This window comes from Tenrec ecaudatus, chromosome 14, assembly GCF_050624435.1.
Source record: "Tenrec ecaudatus isolate mTenEca1 chromosome 14, mTenEca1.hap1, whole genome shotgun sequence".
NCBI lineage: Eukaryota > Metazoa > Chordata > Mammalia > Afrosoricida > Tenrecidae > Tenrec > Tenrec ecaudatus.
The window spans coordinates 111,950,231-111,970,069 of NC_134543.1; the positions used below are offsets into that span (position 1 = coordinate 111,950,231).

General features: G+C 35.6%; 1 protein-coding gene across 1 annotated transcript in view; it reads right to left on the reverse strand.

Moving 5' to 3' along the window:
- The window catches only part of TRPM7 (transient receptor potential cation channel subfamily M member 7), a 115,325-nt gene that overhangs the window by 48,077 nt on the left and 47,409 nt on the right, over window positions 1-19,839 (reverse strand). The window contains exons 9-18 of the mRNA XM_075531548.1: window positions 19,523-19,646; window positions 18,347-18,419; window positions 16,546-16,646; window positions 10,492-10,626; window positions 6,432-6,485; window positions 5,072-5,212; window positions 4,651-4,785; window positions 3,792-4,072; window positions 1,254-1,482; window positions 74-229 (exon numbers count right to left, since the gene is read on the reverse strand). Of these exons, the coding sequence (XP_075387663.1) occupies window positions 74-229; window positions 1,254-1,482; window positions 3,792-4,072; window positions 4,651-4,785; window positions 5,072-5,212; window positions 6,432-6,485; window positions 10,492-10,626; window positions 16,546-16,646; window positions 18,347-18,419; window positions 19,523-19,646 (1,429 nt within the window). The remainder of the gene's footprint in view (window positions 1-73; window positions 230-1,253; window positions 1,483-3,791; window positions 4,073-4,650; window positions 4,786-5,071; window positions 5,213-6,431; window positions 6,486-10,491; window positions 10,627-16,545; window positions 16,647-18,346; window positions 18,420-19,522; window positions 19,647-19,839) is intronic.

Sequence of the window (19,839 nt, forward strand, 5' to 3'; positions counted from 1 at the left end):
TAAAATAAGAATAAGAATATTATACATTTATTCACAAACCAAGATATTTAGTTAAAACATGTTTCCGCCTTACCATGGGGATCTCCTCTGTGACATTTTGAAAGCTGTTCTCGCTATCCTCCATTGTCATCTGATGGGCATCTTGAGATTGTGGGATATGAGACATCTCAGCCTTAGTCTTATATTCCAGCATTAATATGGCAGGTGGAACTAAAATGCTTAATATGACCTAAAAATTTAGAAACATACAAGTTTGTATTTTAAAATTAATGACCTTCAAGATAATAAAGCAATAAAAAGACAGTAACTATTCTGTGATCGTTAGAGACATTTTGTACCTGAACGGGAAAAAAACCTAAAAAATATGTTTGCTACTTATAAAATGCCCAGGTTGAATTGTTTCAAGGAGGAATAAAACATTTAAATATTATGAAAATAAAAAAGTACATAAAATATTTAATAACTCTAGATATGCCTTTTAAAATAACCCACCCATTTAGACTTTGTTCAGAAAACACATTTTAAAAACATTCACACTTTATGAAAATGGTATGTGATTAATCTTATCCTACATCTCCTTTGCAAATGTTCTGTGTCATAACACGATTACTCTGCTTGGGGCTCTAACAAACAACAAAATTTACTTTTTAAACTTTAGGAATTACCTGCAAAATCCAAAACCAAAAGCATTATAATTGTGGTGCATGGTTTCTGTTGGTTAATCTTTCACCATTATTTTTAGTTGACGATTAGTATTTGTTAATCGCCTACAAATTCCTATGGTTAAAAACTACTTGCTCGATTTCTGCCTTCTATACTTCGGTACCTTATTTAAAAAGATATGACGAGAAGGAAAATTTAAAGCAGTATCTCTTAACTATGACGAAACTGAAAGTACAAACCAACTGTTCACTGTTAGCCTACAGTTATCCAACTTTACCATAAAGGTCGTTATAGCTAATGTACTTAAAATGGATGCTTGCACAAAACGGACACTCTCTTTACAAGGCTGGTAGGTCCAACAGCCCCGTTTATTGCCTTCACGCTTGTGGCTCAGACAGAGGTAACAGTCACTATCTCTGTATCTGAAAAGGACTCAGGAGCAAAAAAGAGTCCAGCCTATCAGGTGGGAGGAAATGCCAACCACCGCTCCATCACCCTCATCATCAAGTATTTTACTTTACGTATGGGTTAATTCTTCTGTTCAATTTACATACTCACATACTTTATACAAGATTATCTCTAAGGCATACCTTATACCATGAATTTTTCCTCATATTCAGTCTTCCCATCCACATATCAGACAATAACATTTGTGTGCAGGTGTGGGCGACAAAAGGTCTGAGTCTTGAAGAAACTGCCAGCTTAAGGCATGTTGAATTACTCCAGTTCTTCAGTTCGTAAGTGAGCAACTTCATAGCCATGGTTTCATCCTGCCGGAAGGACTGTTCTAACAATTCAACGGCCAACTGACCAAAATCACTATGAATAAAGTCAGAATATATTCAGATTACCAAATTGCAACTCTAAAACCACTATCTTAAATTAACCAATTAGTAACAAGTTCTAGTTTTAATATTTATGGAATTGTGAGGCATTAGTAGCAGCGGTTTGTAGAAATCCCTATCGATGTTGAAAACACAATACTGAACTACAAGACTAAGCATGAAAAGATGAATTCAGGCTACTTTCACCTGATTCTGGACAATGAAGTCCACAGCTCAACAGGGAACCCAAATGGACACAGTGGCACAATACTGTTATCGCGATCGTCTATCAGACACAGACTGGCAGGAAAAAACAAATGGGGCCAAAGACTTATTTAATGAAAACAAAAAGTCAGAAATTGTTGTGACTGTACTCTTCCAAAATATATAGTGCACAAGCACCACAATAAATCACTAATCCTGCTAGTCATGTTGTTAGATGCCAGCAAATTGGCTGTGACTCAACCACTCTATCTACGTACAGGAGAACGGGCTACTGCCTGGTCCTGAGTCAGCCTATCGTTCCATGTTTGAGCCCTCTTTTGCAACAACTATGCCAACCTCTCTATTTTTTCACTGACTCTCTACCAAGCATGATTTCTTTCTCCAGGGACTGGTTTCTCCTGATAATATGTCCAAAGTTCCGGAGATGAAGCTTCCCCATTCTCGCTTCTAAGGAGCACTCTGTCTGTACTTCTTCCAAGACAGATTTGTTCGTTCTTCTGGCAGTTCATACACAATATTGTTCACCAACACCATAATTCAAATTATCGATAGCTTATAATATGTAACTTCTAAACGTACTTGGTAACATTTCTCACATTTATAAATAGGCTTTATTGATCTAAACTCTCCTTAAGTTGTGATTTCCTTTTTTTGTTGTTTCAGAATTCAAATTCTCAGAAGCACTATAACCATTCATTTGAAACTCCAATTCCCAGTAAGAAATGACAGGATCCCTGCTACCGTTATTTTCAGCAACAACTTAACTCTTCTTCCTAAGACAGCCTATTTAAAGGGGTGGCTTAGGATATGAGGGCCCATTATCTACTAGAAGCCAAACTAAAACCAAACTCATTGCTACTGATTCAATGCCGACTCATGGTGACCCATTAAAACTGCCTCTTTTGAGTTTCTAAGACTGTAACTCTTGATAGGAGTAGAAAGCGCCATCTTTTCTCTGTGGAGTGGCTGGTGGTTTTGAACTAAGGACTTTGCGGATCACAGTCCAACAAGTAACTACTATGCCATCACAATTTCTACCTTTTGTAGTAGAAAGCTTACTACAAATTTTTTTTTTCCAGTTTAACATCTCAAACTCTTTTAGGTAAACCTTATATTTTGTTGTTCTTATCTCTTACCGGCTACAGAAATACACTCTCATGCGTTTAATTTCCCATCCTTTAGAACAGTTTTTCAATTTCATTTCCTTACTAAATCTAATTGTTACTAAGTAAACATATACAGTTAGCTTTTGGTGTAGCTTTCTTTCTTATTGAAATGTTTAACTCTGGCCTCTCCTCCCTCTCTCCGTTTCTCTGCCACCCCGAGTGTGGTGGTGCTCCGACTTCACCATGTCGTCTCATAAGACTTTCAGGATCAAGAGATTCCTGGCCAAGAAACAGAAGCAGAACCAGCCCATTCCCCAATGGATTCGAATGAAAACTGGTAATAAAATCAGGTACAACTCCAAGAGAAGACACTGGAGAAGAACCAAGCTGGGGCTGTAAGGAGCCCCCTGAAGGGTGGCACGCATGGCCGCATTTTCCCAGGCTCAAATTTTGTCCCCATCTGATGACTTGAACTTCTATTGGCAAATAATCTGGTTTATTCCTTGGTGTTTTGCTTCCTAATCAAGTTTAACAATAAATGATGTAAGGCTGTTGGTGTGGAAAAAAAAAAGTTTAACTCTGAATTGCAAACAATAACCATTTTTACAAGCATAAACAGAAAAAATATCTAATATATATTTTAAGGACCCCCTGATGACACAATGGTTTAAGGCTTAACCGCCTCCCCCCCCCCCAAAAAAAGTGGTTTAAGTTCTCCACTCACTTTGTGAGAGAAAGACATGCTTCCACAAGTACCTATAGCCTTAGAAACCCTATGAGGCAGTTCTATTCTGTCCTACTGGTTTGGTATGAGATGTATTCAACAACAATGGGTTTTGTTTTGAAATAATTCTTTTTATATTAGTCTTCTCTTAATAGATAAATTAATTCTTTTAAGTGCATGACACTATATGGACCGCTAAAACATGTACTCTTATTTAAAAATATTTTCAAATATTAAAATATAACTTACTAGGAATACTGTTTTAATTCTTCTGAAGTATCGTCTACTAGGTCACTCTGCTTTGCTTCATATGCCATCGAGCGGTATATTTTACAGGCAACTAATGCTTTAGCCATTGACTCTTCACCATGTTGCCATAAAAATCGGGCCATAGCCTGTCTCTTCATAAGGCAAGCCCAAATTAACAGTTCATTAAGTGGATATGGAAAACGCTTGGTTTCAGGATCATCAATATCTACAATGTCATCTTTGGTTCTTTTCTTTTTTCCTTCTTCTACAGCTGTATCAATCTTAACAGGAATAAATGTCACCATTACTAAGGTCATATAACATTCATGGTATTGAAAAAAATTAATTTTAAATAAAATACCTCTTATAATTATTCTTCTACTTAACACAAGTATGCAAAATAAAGCAGCACACATTTATCTACTTGATTTTTAAAAACTATAGCTTATATAGTTAGCATTTCAACAGAAGTGATTTTGTAAGTTTTCAAAGATTAAAAAAAAAGTCTAAAGATGTCAACTATTATCTCAAACCCCCCCACAATTTTAATGAAATGAAAGTTAGATAGCACATTTGTCTAACCATGTTCTTAAATAAAAAGAGCATTTAAGAAAGGAGTTGACGAACTAGCTGTAGGATTTAGTTGTAGTCATGGTTAAATATGGAAACTATAATAGCATTAACTCACAATGTTTATCTTCCGGTACATGGGAAAATGAAGATTCAAAATATACTACGTCCAAAACAAAAAGAGAATTTAATTCTTACTCAAATAAGCAGTTTTTTTGGGTTTTTCATAATATTAAGTATAAAAAGATAGAATCTAAAATCCAGAAGGGTAATGTTTAAATAAATATACCTTTGGTCGGTAGGGCTGAGCTGTCTTAATGAAATGATTATGTCTCATTTTTTCCTTTTTATCTGCCCTATTGCCAAAAGATTCTTGACTTTTCCGCAATTGAGGCGTGCTGCTGGAGGTGTTCCGGCCAGATCTCTGAAAGTGAGAGCTTATTAACTGTTATAGATTTTAAATGCTGACATATTATAAAATCAAGACTCTATTTATTTCTATACCTGTACATGTGCATGCACAGAGACATAAAACATGGTGACAGCTTTAAGCTTTCAGTTTCAAAGTATTTCCAAATACTCTTGGTTGAAAAAATGTTCTTTTAAAGACAACATAACTATTTTGAAAGTAATTATTAAATCTTACAGTAGTAATTTTAGAGACACACACACATATACACATACAAGGAACACCCAAAATTTTGACATACCCGATTATTTCCACCAAGGCTGTTATAGATCAATCGAAAACGTTTCCGAGTGTAGGTGCATCTATAGGTCCCTCCCATCAGATATTCAATAACAAGTCCTATATCGATTAGAGTGATCTTGTATCCTGGAGGAAGATTTCCCTGGAATCAAAACATTGCTTTTTAAATAGTCGTATTTCTCAATATTTCTATGCCATGCCTAGGACTCTGCATACCTCTCAAACAGATAGCTGCCAGCAACTATCTTTACTGGTGAGGTAAGTCATTTATTTCTCTATTTACTTTTCTAAGGAGAAAGTATTCTGAAGTGTTGAGGTCTCAAAGGTGTGGCTCAGAGTTGGCATATGGTCACAGCAGAAAATATGGATAGTAAGATCTCTCCACTGACCTAACACTTCACATAGAGGCACTGGAGCCTCTAAGAGCGAGTGTCACGGACAGCGTGGTACATATATGCCAAATCGCATCTTCATGCAAAAACACTATAAATTCCAGACTGGTCCATAAGTCCTTTTTAAGTCAAACATATATTTGCTATATTATATGTTATACAAGTTTTTATATCCTATTCTGAGACTTAAATACCACTTGTAGGTAACATTATTAAGTCTTCTTTCCCAGGGTAGCAATCAAATAACTTCACAATACAAACTATTTATGAGTACAGAAAGACTGCCTGCTTCAGAAACAAATAATCTTAAAGGGGCTTTACCACCTAAGTTATAATACACATAGGATCTTTACTTTCTGCTTCCCTGATAGCAGTTTTAAGAACTTAGTGCTTTTGAAAGAGTTTATTCAGTTAATACTTTGGTTTCAAATGCGAAACTTTGCTTATTTTTTCTTCTAATGCTTAGATCTCGACATTTTTAATTTTCCATTTAAAAATTATTAAAATATATCATGCATTCATCTTTAATATAAAATCTTTGTTTTCACCATACGGAAGCACTCTCAAAATGTGCTTTATGATTAAGAACATCATGTATTCACTTCAATTTCATCTTCCAAGAGTTACTGAAAATTACCATTATATATGAGTCGAGTCCACTTTAATTTTTATTGAGGTCAACCATATGTAACATTTCAACCACTAATGTAACTATAATTCAGTGACAGAATTACATTCTCTATGCGGTACAATAATCACTACAATAATTTCCCATTATTTTCAGCATCCTTAAAAACTCTGTACCCGTTAAGTGAAAAATATTTATTATGGAAATGAATGAAAATTATCTTTAAAAATCCAAAGTAATGTCAAAACATACTGGCATCTCTTATAAATCTCAATCTATTAACTGAACCTTCCCAAAATTTAACTTTTGATTTAAAATAGCATTTAAAAACCATCTCTCACCTGTTTAACATCTCGAACAAGATGAAATAGCATTGGGTTAGTTGGACCTTGTTTCTTTAAGGAGAAAGAAATGGGGCAAACTATTAACAAAATAACGCAATTTTTCTTTTTCTTACTTATAGGACATTGATAGACCTTATACAAATTATATTGCTATGAGTTATTTGAAACAGAAAGGATATAATCATCTTATGTATTTTCATGAAATGTACTTTTTCTGTTTTTAAATGTACTTTCAATGTGCATTTTTCAACAAGATGAATAATTTCCATTTCACTAAAATGACACAAAAGATTGTTTTCTAACATTCATGCCAACAATTCCAACTTCACAATTACATCTTAAAGATATTTTAAAAAGATATTTTGTAACGTACACTGGCAAGAGAGCTGTATGTTCTTTTTTCTTGTTAGAATATCCATATTTGTTCCTACCTCAATCAGTTTTATCTACACATTAATTTAAATGTTTATTTATACATGCCATATTTTTCCTATTATTACTTTACTCATTTTATTAAAGTAAACTGTATTTTAAAAAGTCATTATTTTGATAGCATTCTGTATTTTTTTTAATTATGAAAGAATGTATCTCGCCTCAACTAAGACAGAAGTAGCCAACAATGTATTTTCAACATTTTAAGCAGTAATTTGACTCCATCGAAAAATTATTGCAATAAATTCTCTGTGGCATAAATCCAGTAGCTTATTTTCCATATCTTAAATCCTACTGAGATTTTAATAATAATTGATTAAAGTTAATCTTTTCTATTTTGGTTAATTCTACTTGGTCACCTGTTCTCAAATCTAATGAAAAGTTCAATTCTTTTTCCATAATTTAAAAGCTGCTATGTCGGAGGTGCAGGGGACTGTAGTGAAGAATGTGTTATGAACGGGGGTGGTTCATTTACTCGAAACTGAGGGAAAATGTACATAACATTAAAGGAAGGGCAGGTGGTAATTGTCCACATACTGAACTTTAGTAATCCAGGGGCTTACTACTATATTTTGATTATATTGATTTTCAAAGTGTATATATTATATACAGTCGAATAATAACTAAAATTGGTGATGTGTGCAAATGACATTTTACCTTAAAAACATTACTTAGTATAACCATTCAGGAACTGGGTTTTCTGCCTCCCCTTTCCCATAGATTTTTAAAAATAAATGTAAGAGGAGGCTTCAAAACATTTGTGGAAAATTCCATTATATTTTAATTCCATTTTTCTTTTTTTTTTTTAATTCCATTTTTCTATGAACTTTTGAAGACCTTCTTACAAGTTAATATGAAGTAATGAGAATTTTTAAATACTGTATAAACACATTTTTTTGTGCTGAAAAACGGGTTCGGCTTATACATGCATCAGTGGCATGAATGGATGTCATCTGGTCAAGCCCGACTAACAAAAGGAGGACATCTCATGAAGCCTGACACAGTTAATTGCAAAGTGGGTTTGGGATGCATGGGAAGACATTCCAGAAGACATGGTGCGACGTGCCTTCCAGAAATGTAGTATTAGTAATGCTATGGCTGGCAGTGAAGACTGCGCTTTGTATGAAAATGACAGCAGTGATGGTGATGACGGCGATCTCAGTGAGGACAGCGTCTATGATGACCTCACACCAGCTGAAGCTCTGCATTGGGATACGGATGATGATGAGGAATCCAGTTTTGAAGGATTTTAACTCTTTGCATTTTAGCTTGGTTGCTGATTGAGCTCAGGAAATAGTACTCTTAAGGTATGATTGTTGATACCTTATTGTTTTTGTTGAACCTATTTTCCACTTACTGTGCTGGTTTACTAATATTAAATGACTTGTTCTTTTATTTAACATAAATATTTAAATACATTACCCCACTGATGTCTCAAATTTTAGTAATTTTATTTTTATTTGTTTTGATTATTGAAACTCACCAATAGCTTCTGCTTTTTCCACCCTAGACTTATACTTGAGTCAATCAGTTTTTCTGGTTTCCCAGGTAATAATTAGGTACCTTGGCTTATACTGGGGTCGGCTTATATTCGAGTATATACGGTAGTAGGATTTATTTTGGTGTATCTTCTCTAGCTGTAAGAACCCATGACATTTGTAGAAAAATCACCATCTTTCCATTTCATTTTTCCAAACTCTTTGGAGCCTCTTCATACATGATCACACAGACTACAATCATAATTTTTTTGTGTTCTATTTTGTCTGTATCCATTAATTATAATTTCCTGGGTTGAAATAAATATATCACAACATAGTTCTAAAATTTCTTTCAGAAGGTCAATAAAATCAAAACTATTTTCATAATATTAACATGTCATTTGTATTTTTCACTCTCTTTCTCTCACAAGTACTGAATGGTGGTTTTGGAAGCTTTACTGTTGTTGATATCTCAAGATTAAATTCAACATTAGTTATGAGAATCCAGTTGTCTTTTCTGAAGTTAGACATTAAGTATAATCAAATTCTTCTCACTAAATTCTTTTTGTTTTCTTTGAAAATGTTATTTTTCATGTTAACTGCTAATGGATTCATTAAGGTTTTATGTAAATTGTTAAATCCTTCAAAATTTCTTAATTTTACTTTCTAAAATGGCAAACATCAACTGAGAAACAAAGTAGTTTGGTGTTTTCAAAGATTTTTATATAAAGGACCCTGACAACAGACAGTTACAGATGATGACTTTATCTTATCCTAAGTCCTTAATAGTAAACCAAACCTGAATGCTAAATGAATGCTTTGAGTAACTACTGTTTTAGTAACTTTAAATTGTGACCTTAAAAATGCTACTTGCCTTACTCGTGTGAACAATTGTAATTTCTATTACTTTACATCAGATTTAGATTTCAGGGATAATATTTACATTTGTTTGCCAGAGACAGGATGTCACCATAGCTCAATGTATCTGTGCTAGGTGCCACTAAAGGGGAGAAAATGTCAAATCCCGGCACAAAGTCACACTTAGCCCTAAGACCGGACTAGGTGGAGGGAGCAGCCAGCCCAGCATTGGAGCTATGTTCCAAACAATGAATGCAATTTCAGTAAGTGAGAAATAGTGGGGGAAGGAAGGGGAGGGCCAGCACTGTGGACAAATAAGACAAATAAAAGTTTATAATTTTAGGAAACAGTATTAAGATCATTGTAGTTCAAATATTGTATAGAAGAGGATAAAAAGGCCCAGAGAAAGAGGAGGTTGGGGTAAAATATGGCTAAAGGATGAGAGATCAGGCCAGGTTTGGGTACTATGACACAGACAACAGAGAGGCATCTGAAGTTCTTAAACTGGGAAAAGATTATGTAAAATATGTGATTTTAAAAATTAGTATAAAACACTGAGTTGCAAAATCTACAGACAAGGAGAGGAGATATTTCACTGTTGTAGACAATCTGAGGAATGACTAGTGGGGGACAGAAGCAGAGAATGAGAAGGAGACAACTAGGTAGAAACTGATGCATGAGAGAAGTCAAAGATGGAAAGCCAGAATTTGGTTACAGTGTTCGTCAAAGTGCAACTCAATACAATTAATACTGTTAATACAGATAAACCCATGAGAAAGGTACAGGTAACACATTGCAATGTGAGTAGCAAAATACAATTTGAAATGAAATTAGAAAGGTAATAAGTTTTCATGACCCCCTTTTTAAGATAATGAAATAATGAAATGAAAACTAAACTCTTGGTCAAAACCAAAATTATAACCAAATAATAATAATAATAACAACAATGTGTAATTACTTCCCTAGACGAAAAAGTTTACAGAAACATAACCTTAGAATTAAGACACTGATACTACAGATTGCAAAGGGGGCCAAGTCAGAGGAAGAAAAGGACAACTACAGACTGAGAAGGTTTTTGTCAGGTGAAAGAGAACTTCATCTGTTTCCTGTAAGATTAGGGTGGAAAGAAGAGTTTGAGAAACAGAAAAGGCAGCCATACAACTAATTGATAAGAAAGGCTGTACGTGACGTGCTAATAAGCAAGTAAAGGTCTTGATTATATTCAGGTAAACTAGTACTCTCCCCAAACAACAAAATTTTGTCAACAAAGAAATTTAGCATAGACTTACAGTGTTGTAAAGTTCTTCCAGTCTAGGGATGGTAAGGAATTTATGCATGCTTACTCCATTTTCAATAAGTAGTTTTACAAATGCAACTCTATCCATCACAAGAGCATCTAGCATAGCTTGTTCCAAGGAGCCAACCTAAAACAGTAGCAAGATTAATAAATACATTCTAAAAATTTTAATTACACAAACATTCTAAACACCAATCCTGGAGAATGTAAACCTATTCGTTCCCAATTTTAGGGGGAAAAAACGATGCAAACGAGAAAAGACAGGACTTTAGCACATCAGAGTGGATGAAAAAGCCTCTGGGAAGCATGCCACACACACCGTTTCTATAGAGTAAGCGTGGCATGGAGACAGTAACAACAAAAGGTCCATCATCACGTAAATTTTGGGGGAAAAATTACCTGAAATTAATGGGTAGTTAAAGGGTTTAAAAAGCTGTTTTGGAGAAATTATTTCAATAATAGGGGCAGTTAACTGGTTAATTGGCAGGACACAAACAAAAAGTCACAATTTTGCTTTAAAATTAGCTTTCAAAAGACACAACCAACCACAAAAGCTACATTAAGTTATAATTTGTTTCTCTGGAACTTTATCAGAAATTGTTCAACATTAAAAAAAATCCTATCTCTGATAACATCTTTATCAGTTAGCATTAGGAACTATCTCTTGAAAAATTCTAAAAATTGTTTTATAGTCCTTGAACAGATTCCAAATCAAATACTGTTAAATTCATGAAGACATATGAAATGTACAGATAACACTGTGTATCGTTAAAAAAGGTGGCTTAATGCTACAGTTCACACTGTTGCTTCTATATATATATATATTTTTTAATTTTAACAATTTATTGGGGCTCATACAATTCTTTTCACAGTTCATGCATATACATACATCAATTGTATAAAGCACATCTGTACAGTCTTTGCCCTAATCATTTTTTTCTCTTTTCTTCTTTTACATTTTATTAGGGACTCATACAACTCTTACCACAATCCATACATATACATACATCAATTGTATAAAGCACATCCATACATTCCCTGCCCCAAGCTTCTATATATTTTTAATGTGGGGTACCACATGCTAAAAAAATCTATGATGAAATTAAACATCTGATTTTTCAACCTATTTTTAAAAAACATTTTATTAGGGGCTCATACAACTCTTATCACAATCCATACATATACCTACATCAATTGTATGAAGCACATCCGTACATTCTTTGCCCTAATCCTTTTCAAAGCACTTGCTCTCCACTTAAGCCCTTTGCATCAGGTCCTCTTTCCCCCCCCCCCTCCCTCCCCGCTCCTCCCTTCCTCATGAGCCCTTGATAATTTATAGATTGTTATTTTGTTCAACCTATTTTTTTATCGTATTCTAATTTTGCCTACGTATACTCCCTGTCACCTAACAAAGATAAGTTCTAAGACTCATTTACATATAAATACAGTTTAAATATATAGATTTCAAGATACAAGGTATGTTCTCTGATATTTTTGACCACTCTGTTGTTTTAACACACAATATTTTGACATTATTCTTATTCTAACATTAAAAGCTTTGATTCCAGTGTCACTCAATTCTTTCTGCTAAGTGCTTGTAAGCAGTGGTTTGTTTCCCAGGGATTTACATTACCAACATATCTGTATTAGTTCATACTCAACTAGCACTTACACGAATTCTGTACATGAGTGTAAGCATGTGACTGCTCATTACGTGTGCTCCCATGCTAGACAATTTCCATATTTTAAAAATCCGTGCTTTAAAAAACTATTAATCAGTTTCATTTCTTAATCTTATTACTATTACAGCACAACAGAAATTGTGTGGGGTAGTATTTATCAAGCTTTTATTATAGTAAAAGGAAATATAACACAAGTTTGCTTTTGAAAAATCAGCGTCTTGCCTGTTTAGGCTCACTAGCCCAGAACAACAAAGGCTGCCTAAACTTTTTTTTTTCTAATTAATTTTAACAATTTATTAGGGGCTCATACAATTCTTATCACAGTTCATACATATACATACATCAATTGTATAAAGCACATCTGTACAGTCTTTGCCCTAATCATTTTTTTCTCTTTTCTTTTTTTACATTTTATTAGGGACTCATACAACTCTTATCACCATCCATACATATACATACATCAATTGTATAAAGCACATCCATACATTCCCTGCCCCAATCATTCTCAAGGCATTTGCTCTCCACTTAAGCCCCTTGCATCAGGTCCTCTTTTTTTTTTTCCCCTCCCTCCCCTTCCCCCCCCTCCCTCATGTGCCCTTGGTAATTTATACCTCGTTATTTTGTCATATCTTGCCCTATCCGGAGTCTCCCTTCCCCCCTTCTCTGCTGTCCCTCTCCCAGGGAAGGTCACATGTGGATCCTTGTAATCAGTTCCCCCTTTCCAACCCACTCACCCTCCACTCTCCCAGCATCGTCCCTCACACACTTGGTCCTGAAGGTATCATCCACCCTGGATTCCCTGTACCTCCAGCCCTCATATGTACCAGTGTACAGCCTCTGTCCTATCCAGGCCTGCAAGGTAGAATTCGGATCATGGTAGTTGGGGGGAGGAAGCATCCAGGATCTGGGGGAAAGCTGTGTTCTTCATCGGTACTACCTCGCACCCTAATTAACCCATCTCCTCTCCTAAACCCCTCTATGAGGGGGATCTCCATTGGTCGACACTTGGGCCTTGGGTCTCCACTCTGCACTTCCCCCTTCATTTAATATGGTATATATATATACATATACATATATACATATACATACACACACTTATATCGTGGTTTTTTTTTTTTTTGCATGATGCCTTATACCTGGTCCCTTGGGCACCTCATGATCGCACCGGCTGGTGTGCTTCTTCCATGTGGGCTTTTTTGCTTCTGAGCTTGATGGCCGCTTGTTCACCTTCAAGCCTTTAAGACCCCAGACACTATCTCTTTTGATAAGGCTGCCTAAACTTTACTATGCGAGGCAAAAGGTTTATGAAAACTTTCCAAATGCATTTTGCTTTATAACCAGCCAATTCCTATATTCACTTAATATGTATTGAACATATAATTAAGAGGAAAAAATGAAATCAGTCCTCAGACAATAAGGAAAAAAATACAAATTTGAGTAAGATATGCACATCAAAGGTTAGAAAATTTTCTTTCCTGTGGCCCTTGTCTTTAGTTGTCCAATGTCACAGCTTCCAGAAAGGCTCTATGACTCATGTTATGGCATAAGCACGAATGTATTCACATTCATAAATAGAAACTGCCACAATTAAAATCATGTTATGAATTGAACTGCGCCCCCCCCCCCCAAAAAAGAGAGAATTACCTTACTGTGGTTGAGTCAATTTTGACTCACAGTGACCTCATTAATACAGAGTGCCCTGTGGGTTTCAGAAACAAAGACTTGAGTGGAGTAGAAAGCCTCACTTTTCCTCCAAGGAGCAGCTGGTGATTTGAACCCCTGGCCTTGCAGTTAGCAGCCCAAAGAGTAAACCATTATGTCACAGGGCTACATCACCCAAATATATGTTGCAAATCCTCACCTAGTTTTTTTAAAAATTAGCTTTACTGAGCTATAAATAATATATCCTACAATTCAATAGTTCAATCAATCACATTAAGGAGCGTTGTACAACCATTGCTTCAGTCAACTTTGGAACATTTTCTTCCTTTTTGTACCCATTGGTGTTGACTTCCCACCACACACACTCCCTTTCTGTGCCCTCATTATTAATCCAGTTGCTGTCTTCATAAACCCACCCATCCTGGCTTACCTATACAGAAAAACATATAAACTAAGGATGAGACAACAAAGGATCCGGTAACAATGATCAAATAAAACAGAGAAAGACCTCATTCTAAGAAAAAGCAATGGATATCAAAATTTTAGAGCAAACTGAAAATGAGTCACAGGGAGATCTGTAAAGTGTTACATTCCAGTCTAGGTAGAGTTGCTAAAGCCCACTTTACAATGCTCTTTGTCTGACCCGACCGCTGTGCACATTCCTAGTTTACGGATAGTAGAGAAGCACTGGAGACCAGGATACTCTCACAGTCAGGTGAGAGGGAAGGCACTTTTTATCTGCTCCTGGGTGATCTTCATGGGGCTGGAATCTCTTTTTAGTCTCTCTCTGAAGCCTAGCTTGCTTGTTTAATCTATTTTATATTTCAAAAGAGATTGACTGAAGATAGGCCTTACACTAATCTTGCCTCACTAATATAGTAAGACAATCCTTTCCTAACTGGGATTATAACCACAGGCATAAAGGTTAGGATTTACAAGATGTGTATTTGGCCCAGGGTAGGGGGTGCTCGCATAGTGTGTTATGCTTTGGGCTGCTCGCTACAAGGTCAGCAGTTTGAAACCAGCAGTCAGTCTGCCAGGAGAAAGGCCAGGCTTTCTAAACAGCCTCAGAACTCACAGGAGCAGTTCTACCATCCTAATAGGGTGACTATGCATCAAAATCAACTTGATGGCAGTGAGTTTGGTTTGACTGATTCAGATACGAAAAAAAAAAATATTGAGAGCTTACTATGTGCAAGGTTGTGAATATAGCAGCAAAACTACCTGACAAATAGTGCTTCCCATAAGATAAGTTGCTGAAAAAAGATGAGTTATCAGATAGTGATAAATGCTAGAGAAACAAGTGGCAGCAATGAACACAGGAAATGTTGGCAGAGCGGCTACAGCAGAAAAGTTCAAAGGTGGACTTGGAGAACTTAACTGGGGCAAGGGCATGTGCCCACGAACTAGAAAGACATAGTGAAGCGAGCCCAGGTGGTTCTCCAGGGAAAGCGTGTTCCTGGCCTTGAGGCAGGAGCATGCTTGGTACGTTCAAAGAGCAAAAGAGCCAGTGTAGATCAAAGAAAGCAAAGGAGATGGAAGCAGTAGGTAGGTCAGAGAGCCTTTAATACTGGGGCAGATAACTTATAGCCTTATAGGCCCACATAAGGGCTCTGGATTATGCTCTAGGTAAATGGGATGTGATTTACCTTTTGTCGATAAAAGTAAAGGAAGAATGAGGGCAAAAAGGATTGTTACTGAAGCAATACAGAAGAGAAATGATGACAGACTGGACTAGGACGCGCAAACTAAGTTAGAGAATAGACCTGATTAGATTTACATAAGGAATTTCACTAGAATTATGAGAGAGAAGCATGAAACTATGGCTTCTCACACAAGGCAATGGAAAAGAGGTTGCTGCCCTTTACTAAGATGGTAGAGGAGTAGATGAAACGGGTCTCAACAATCAAGAGAATGTGGTCACGAGTTCTCTCGTAAGAGAACACTACATCTAACCCATCGTTCACTTACACAGGTTTCAGAGTTGCTATGGCAATACAAGCAGTAAAGCACTCAACCACGAGCCAAAAGACTGGCAGTTCAAATCCACTAAGAGGGGTCTGGGAAGATGAGTCTGACTATCTGCTTCTCAAAGGCCACATCCTTGGAAACTGCACAGTGGGTCTCCATAAATCAGAATTACCTTGATAGCAACTAACAGCAACATAGTTTCATGGAGGATATGCTCACTGGCAGAAGTCTGGTTGTCGCCCATCCAGGAATTGGGTTCAACTCCTGGCCAGTGCATGTGGTGCACAGCCACTACCTATCTGTGAGTGACGGCATGCATGGCGCTCAGATGCTGAAATGGCTCCAAGCAGAAGATCCAGATGAAGAATGATTAAGAACTGGACATACTACTTCCAACAGTCAACCAATGAAAACCTTAAGGATCATAACTGTCTGATCTATAACCAATTGAGAGTGTCAAGAAACTGGGCAGCAATTCATTTCGTTGTGGATGGGCTGCCATGAGTTGGGGGGTAAACTCTACAAGAGTAAACAAATAAATACTTTATAAATAAGGCTTCATCAAAAGGAAAGTACAACTTAACGAATCTTTTATGGACCTGAAAGCTGTAGAAATTTTCACTGCATCAATGCTGGACTTTTGAAAGAGAGGTATAATGTCAAGTGAAGTCACAGTCCTAACAAAACTCAATGTAACTACATTTAATTGTATATATCGATAAGGTACATACCAGCCACTGCTGTCCATAAACAAATACATGATTTTTGGCAATGTCAACTCTATCCCATGCCAGTGTAAGGATAAGTTGGTCAAATGCTGATGCATTAGTACCTAAAGAAATTGGAAAATTCAACATCTCCATTAAAATAGGAACAGTTTTAAATTCCTTCCCTTTCCCTTTAACTAACTTATACTACTAGTATCAGTCACCATTCAGAAGTAGCTTGCCCCAGAGATAAAGTTACCTAGAGTTGAAGGTTTTTATTTTCCATTTATGAAAATAACATCGGCTGATAGTAAACCATTCAGAATGCACAAAATGAGAATAAAAAAAAATAATCTGTTTCTGTAACAGAGAAACTACTGGCTGTTTAAATTCTGAAAAATATCCATCCAGATACTTTTCTAAGTTTACATAAGCTCATATTTCATTCAAAATTAGAACTGTACTATACAAAGTGTTCAGTAGCCTACTGTGTACACATTATAGCTTAGATTAGATGTAACCTTAAACAGGTTCGTGCCTCTTAATGGTGAGTTACAACATGTTCAACAAACCTTTTAGAAGCAGCACACTAACGAATAACTCACTGCTCCCAAGTAGATTCCAACTCACAGTGATCCACTGGAAAGAGTAAAACTGCCCAGGTGGGTTTTCAAGGGGTTAAACCTTAACCAGAGCAGAATACCTTATCTTTCTTCTACAGGTTGGCTGGTGGGTTTGAACTGCCAACTTTGCAGTTGGTAGTCCAGCGCATGACCCACTATGCCACCAGGGTGACTAACACATCCTCTATTTAGGAAATACATTATTTTCAATTTTCTGTTTGTTGAGTGAGTGCATTTTTGTACGCTTATATAATCAGATGCCTATAAGAATATTTTTCTAGAAGCAAAAATGATGGGTAAAAAGATACATCCTTTAAGGCTTCTGATATATTGCCAAAATATATTTCAGAAAGCGTATGCCAGCCTAAGCGTAAGAATGGCGATTCCTCCATATACTAAGGAGAAATCCAGCCCCCCAACTGCTGTTTTAATTTACTTTTATTTCTAAATTGTTACCATCTTTCTGCACTTGTCGCTATAAACAAATACCAACTTATTCTTCTATAAGGCATTCATCTCTTTATTAACTTATAGTTACTCTTTGGGTTATTTCTACTTATTGTCTTAAAAAATGGGTGAAATAATATAACATATAGCTCTTGATCTATTGACAATGTATGTAGGCCTAAGATTGGGGAAATCCTTGTGAATCACAGTACAGTCCTGGCTCGCTCAGCTCCTGCCTGTTTCACTGCATGCTTTCATTCACAGGTATCTGGATAGAATACTTCCCTAAGGTCAAAAAGCTTTTTCTAGTATTGCTACATCAGTTGTATGTCTTCAGTAAAATGGGAGGGAAAGAATCCAGTGCCTGCTTGTGCATCACATCTCTTAGTCCTAGAAGACACGGATCGTTTATTTATCACACTTTTCCTTCAGAATGAAAATAGCCTGTTGAAGAATATTATGCTGAATTTCTATGAACAAATACCTAAACAGCAGTAAACACCAAGGGCTCAGCCGATTCAGCACGGAAACATTCTTAATAGGAAAACTAGATGAGCATAATGGCATAAAATCTACTAACTTTAAAAAAAAATCCCTTCTATAAGTAAAAAAGAAATCTTACTGCCAAAGAAAATCATTCCTTTTGTCCCTCACAAACAGTAGTTAAAATTTTACTTCAAACTCTTAGTCAAATTGAAATGCCCTTTCCTATATAAACAAATTATAAATTAAAGAATATACTAATATCGTCTTACCTTTTAGCAATGCAGTAAGTATTGCTATATCTATATCTTGTTGTTCATCTGATCCAAGGTGGAAAACAGTGATCTATTTTAGAGATTAATTTATAATATTATTATCTTTATATTTTTAAAGCTAAGGTCTTATAAAACAGGAAATTATTTTAAACAACGCGGGAGATTTTTTATTTTTTAAAATTTTGGTCAACGAAGCATTTTAAAATTAAACAAAACAAAGTAAAAGATGTGGTATTATTTACCAAATAAAATGGCAGATTATGTAAAATATCTGGTTTTATATTTTATACCATATATGCTTGTGTATAAGCCGAGTTTCTCAGCACATTATTTTTTGCAGTTTATTTTATTTTTTATCATTTTATTAGGGGCTCATTCAACTCTCATCACATTCCATACATACATCCATTGTGTCAAGCACATTTTTAAATGCCGTTTTTGGGGTAAAATTGGGTGCCTCAGCTGCTATTCGGGTCAGCTTCCATTCGAGCATATACAGTATATGCCCTTTTTATCTATGTTACGCTTCTTACTACAGTACTCATGCCTGTAGTTATGTTCCTCAGCAAAGAAAACCCCACAGTTTCTTTAATGGGAACACTTATTCATTCCAGTATTAAACGTTCTTGATTGAGAATTGTCAGTTTTGTTCAACCGTTTCACTGAAAATTTCATTAAATTATTGACATATCAAGGTACTATTAGGGCATTTATAGAGTAAAGGGTTATCTTAACTCCAATATGAAATTTTCAACTCACTTCATTATAAAATATTCCAAAAGAAGACGGCAAAATCAGACCAATCCATCTACTCTGCAGTTGTTTAAAATTTTTCTCTCTGAACACTTAGGAATCTGCTCAGATGACTGAAATTAACCTTTATAGGTCTGAACACTCATTCAGAGTAAAACTGTAAATTTTCTCTCAAAATATTTTATCAGAATCAATTAACAAATCTTTAGCATTCGTCTTTGATCATGGACTTCTGTTCAGATGGAATTATATTTCCTGAAACAGAATTATGGCCATACTGCCAATATCATATAAAAACCTCAATCCTTCTCTCAGCACATCTTCACATAGTTGAAGAAAACTTAAAAGCAAGAGTGTTTCACCAATTCAGGGTGTGCTTTAAATGAAAGAAAACAACTTATTCTGCTGAGATCTACTTACAAGTTCCTTTTTTTTCATGCACTCCATCAGTGTTTGAAATAAATGAAATGCTTCACTCTGGCCAAAATTAAATGTTTTTTTGATTGTTGAAATGATATCGGGTTCTGCTTCATCAGGAAGATTCCTGGGGTAGGCGGAAACAGAATTCACATCTACTATAAAGGACAAGTAGAGATCTACACAAAACCTTTCAAGATACTGCGCTAACATTAAATACTTGACACTGAGCAAAATGCTTTCTCCTCTAGGATATGTACTACAATGAGGTGGGGAGAGTGATTTTTCTCTTCAACTTATTTTATGAAAATTTTTACAAA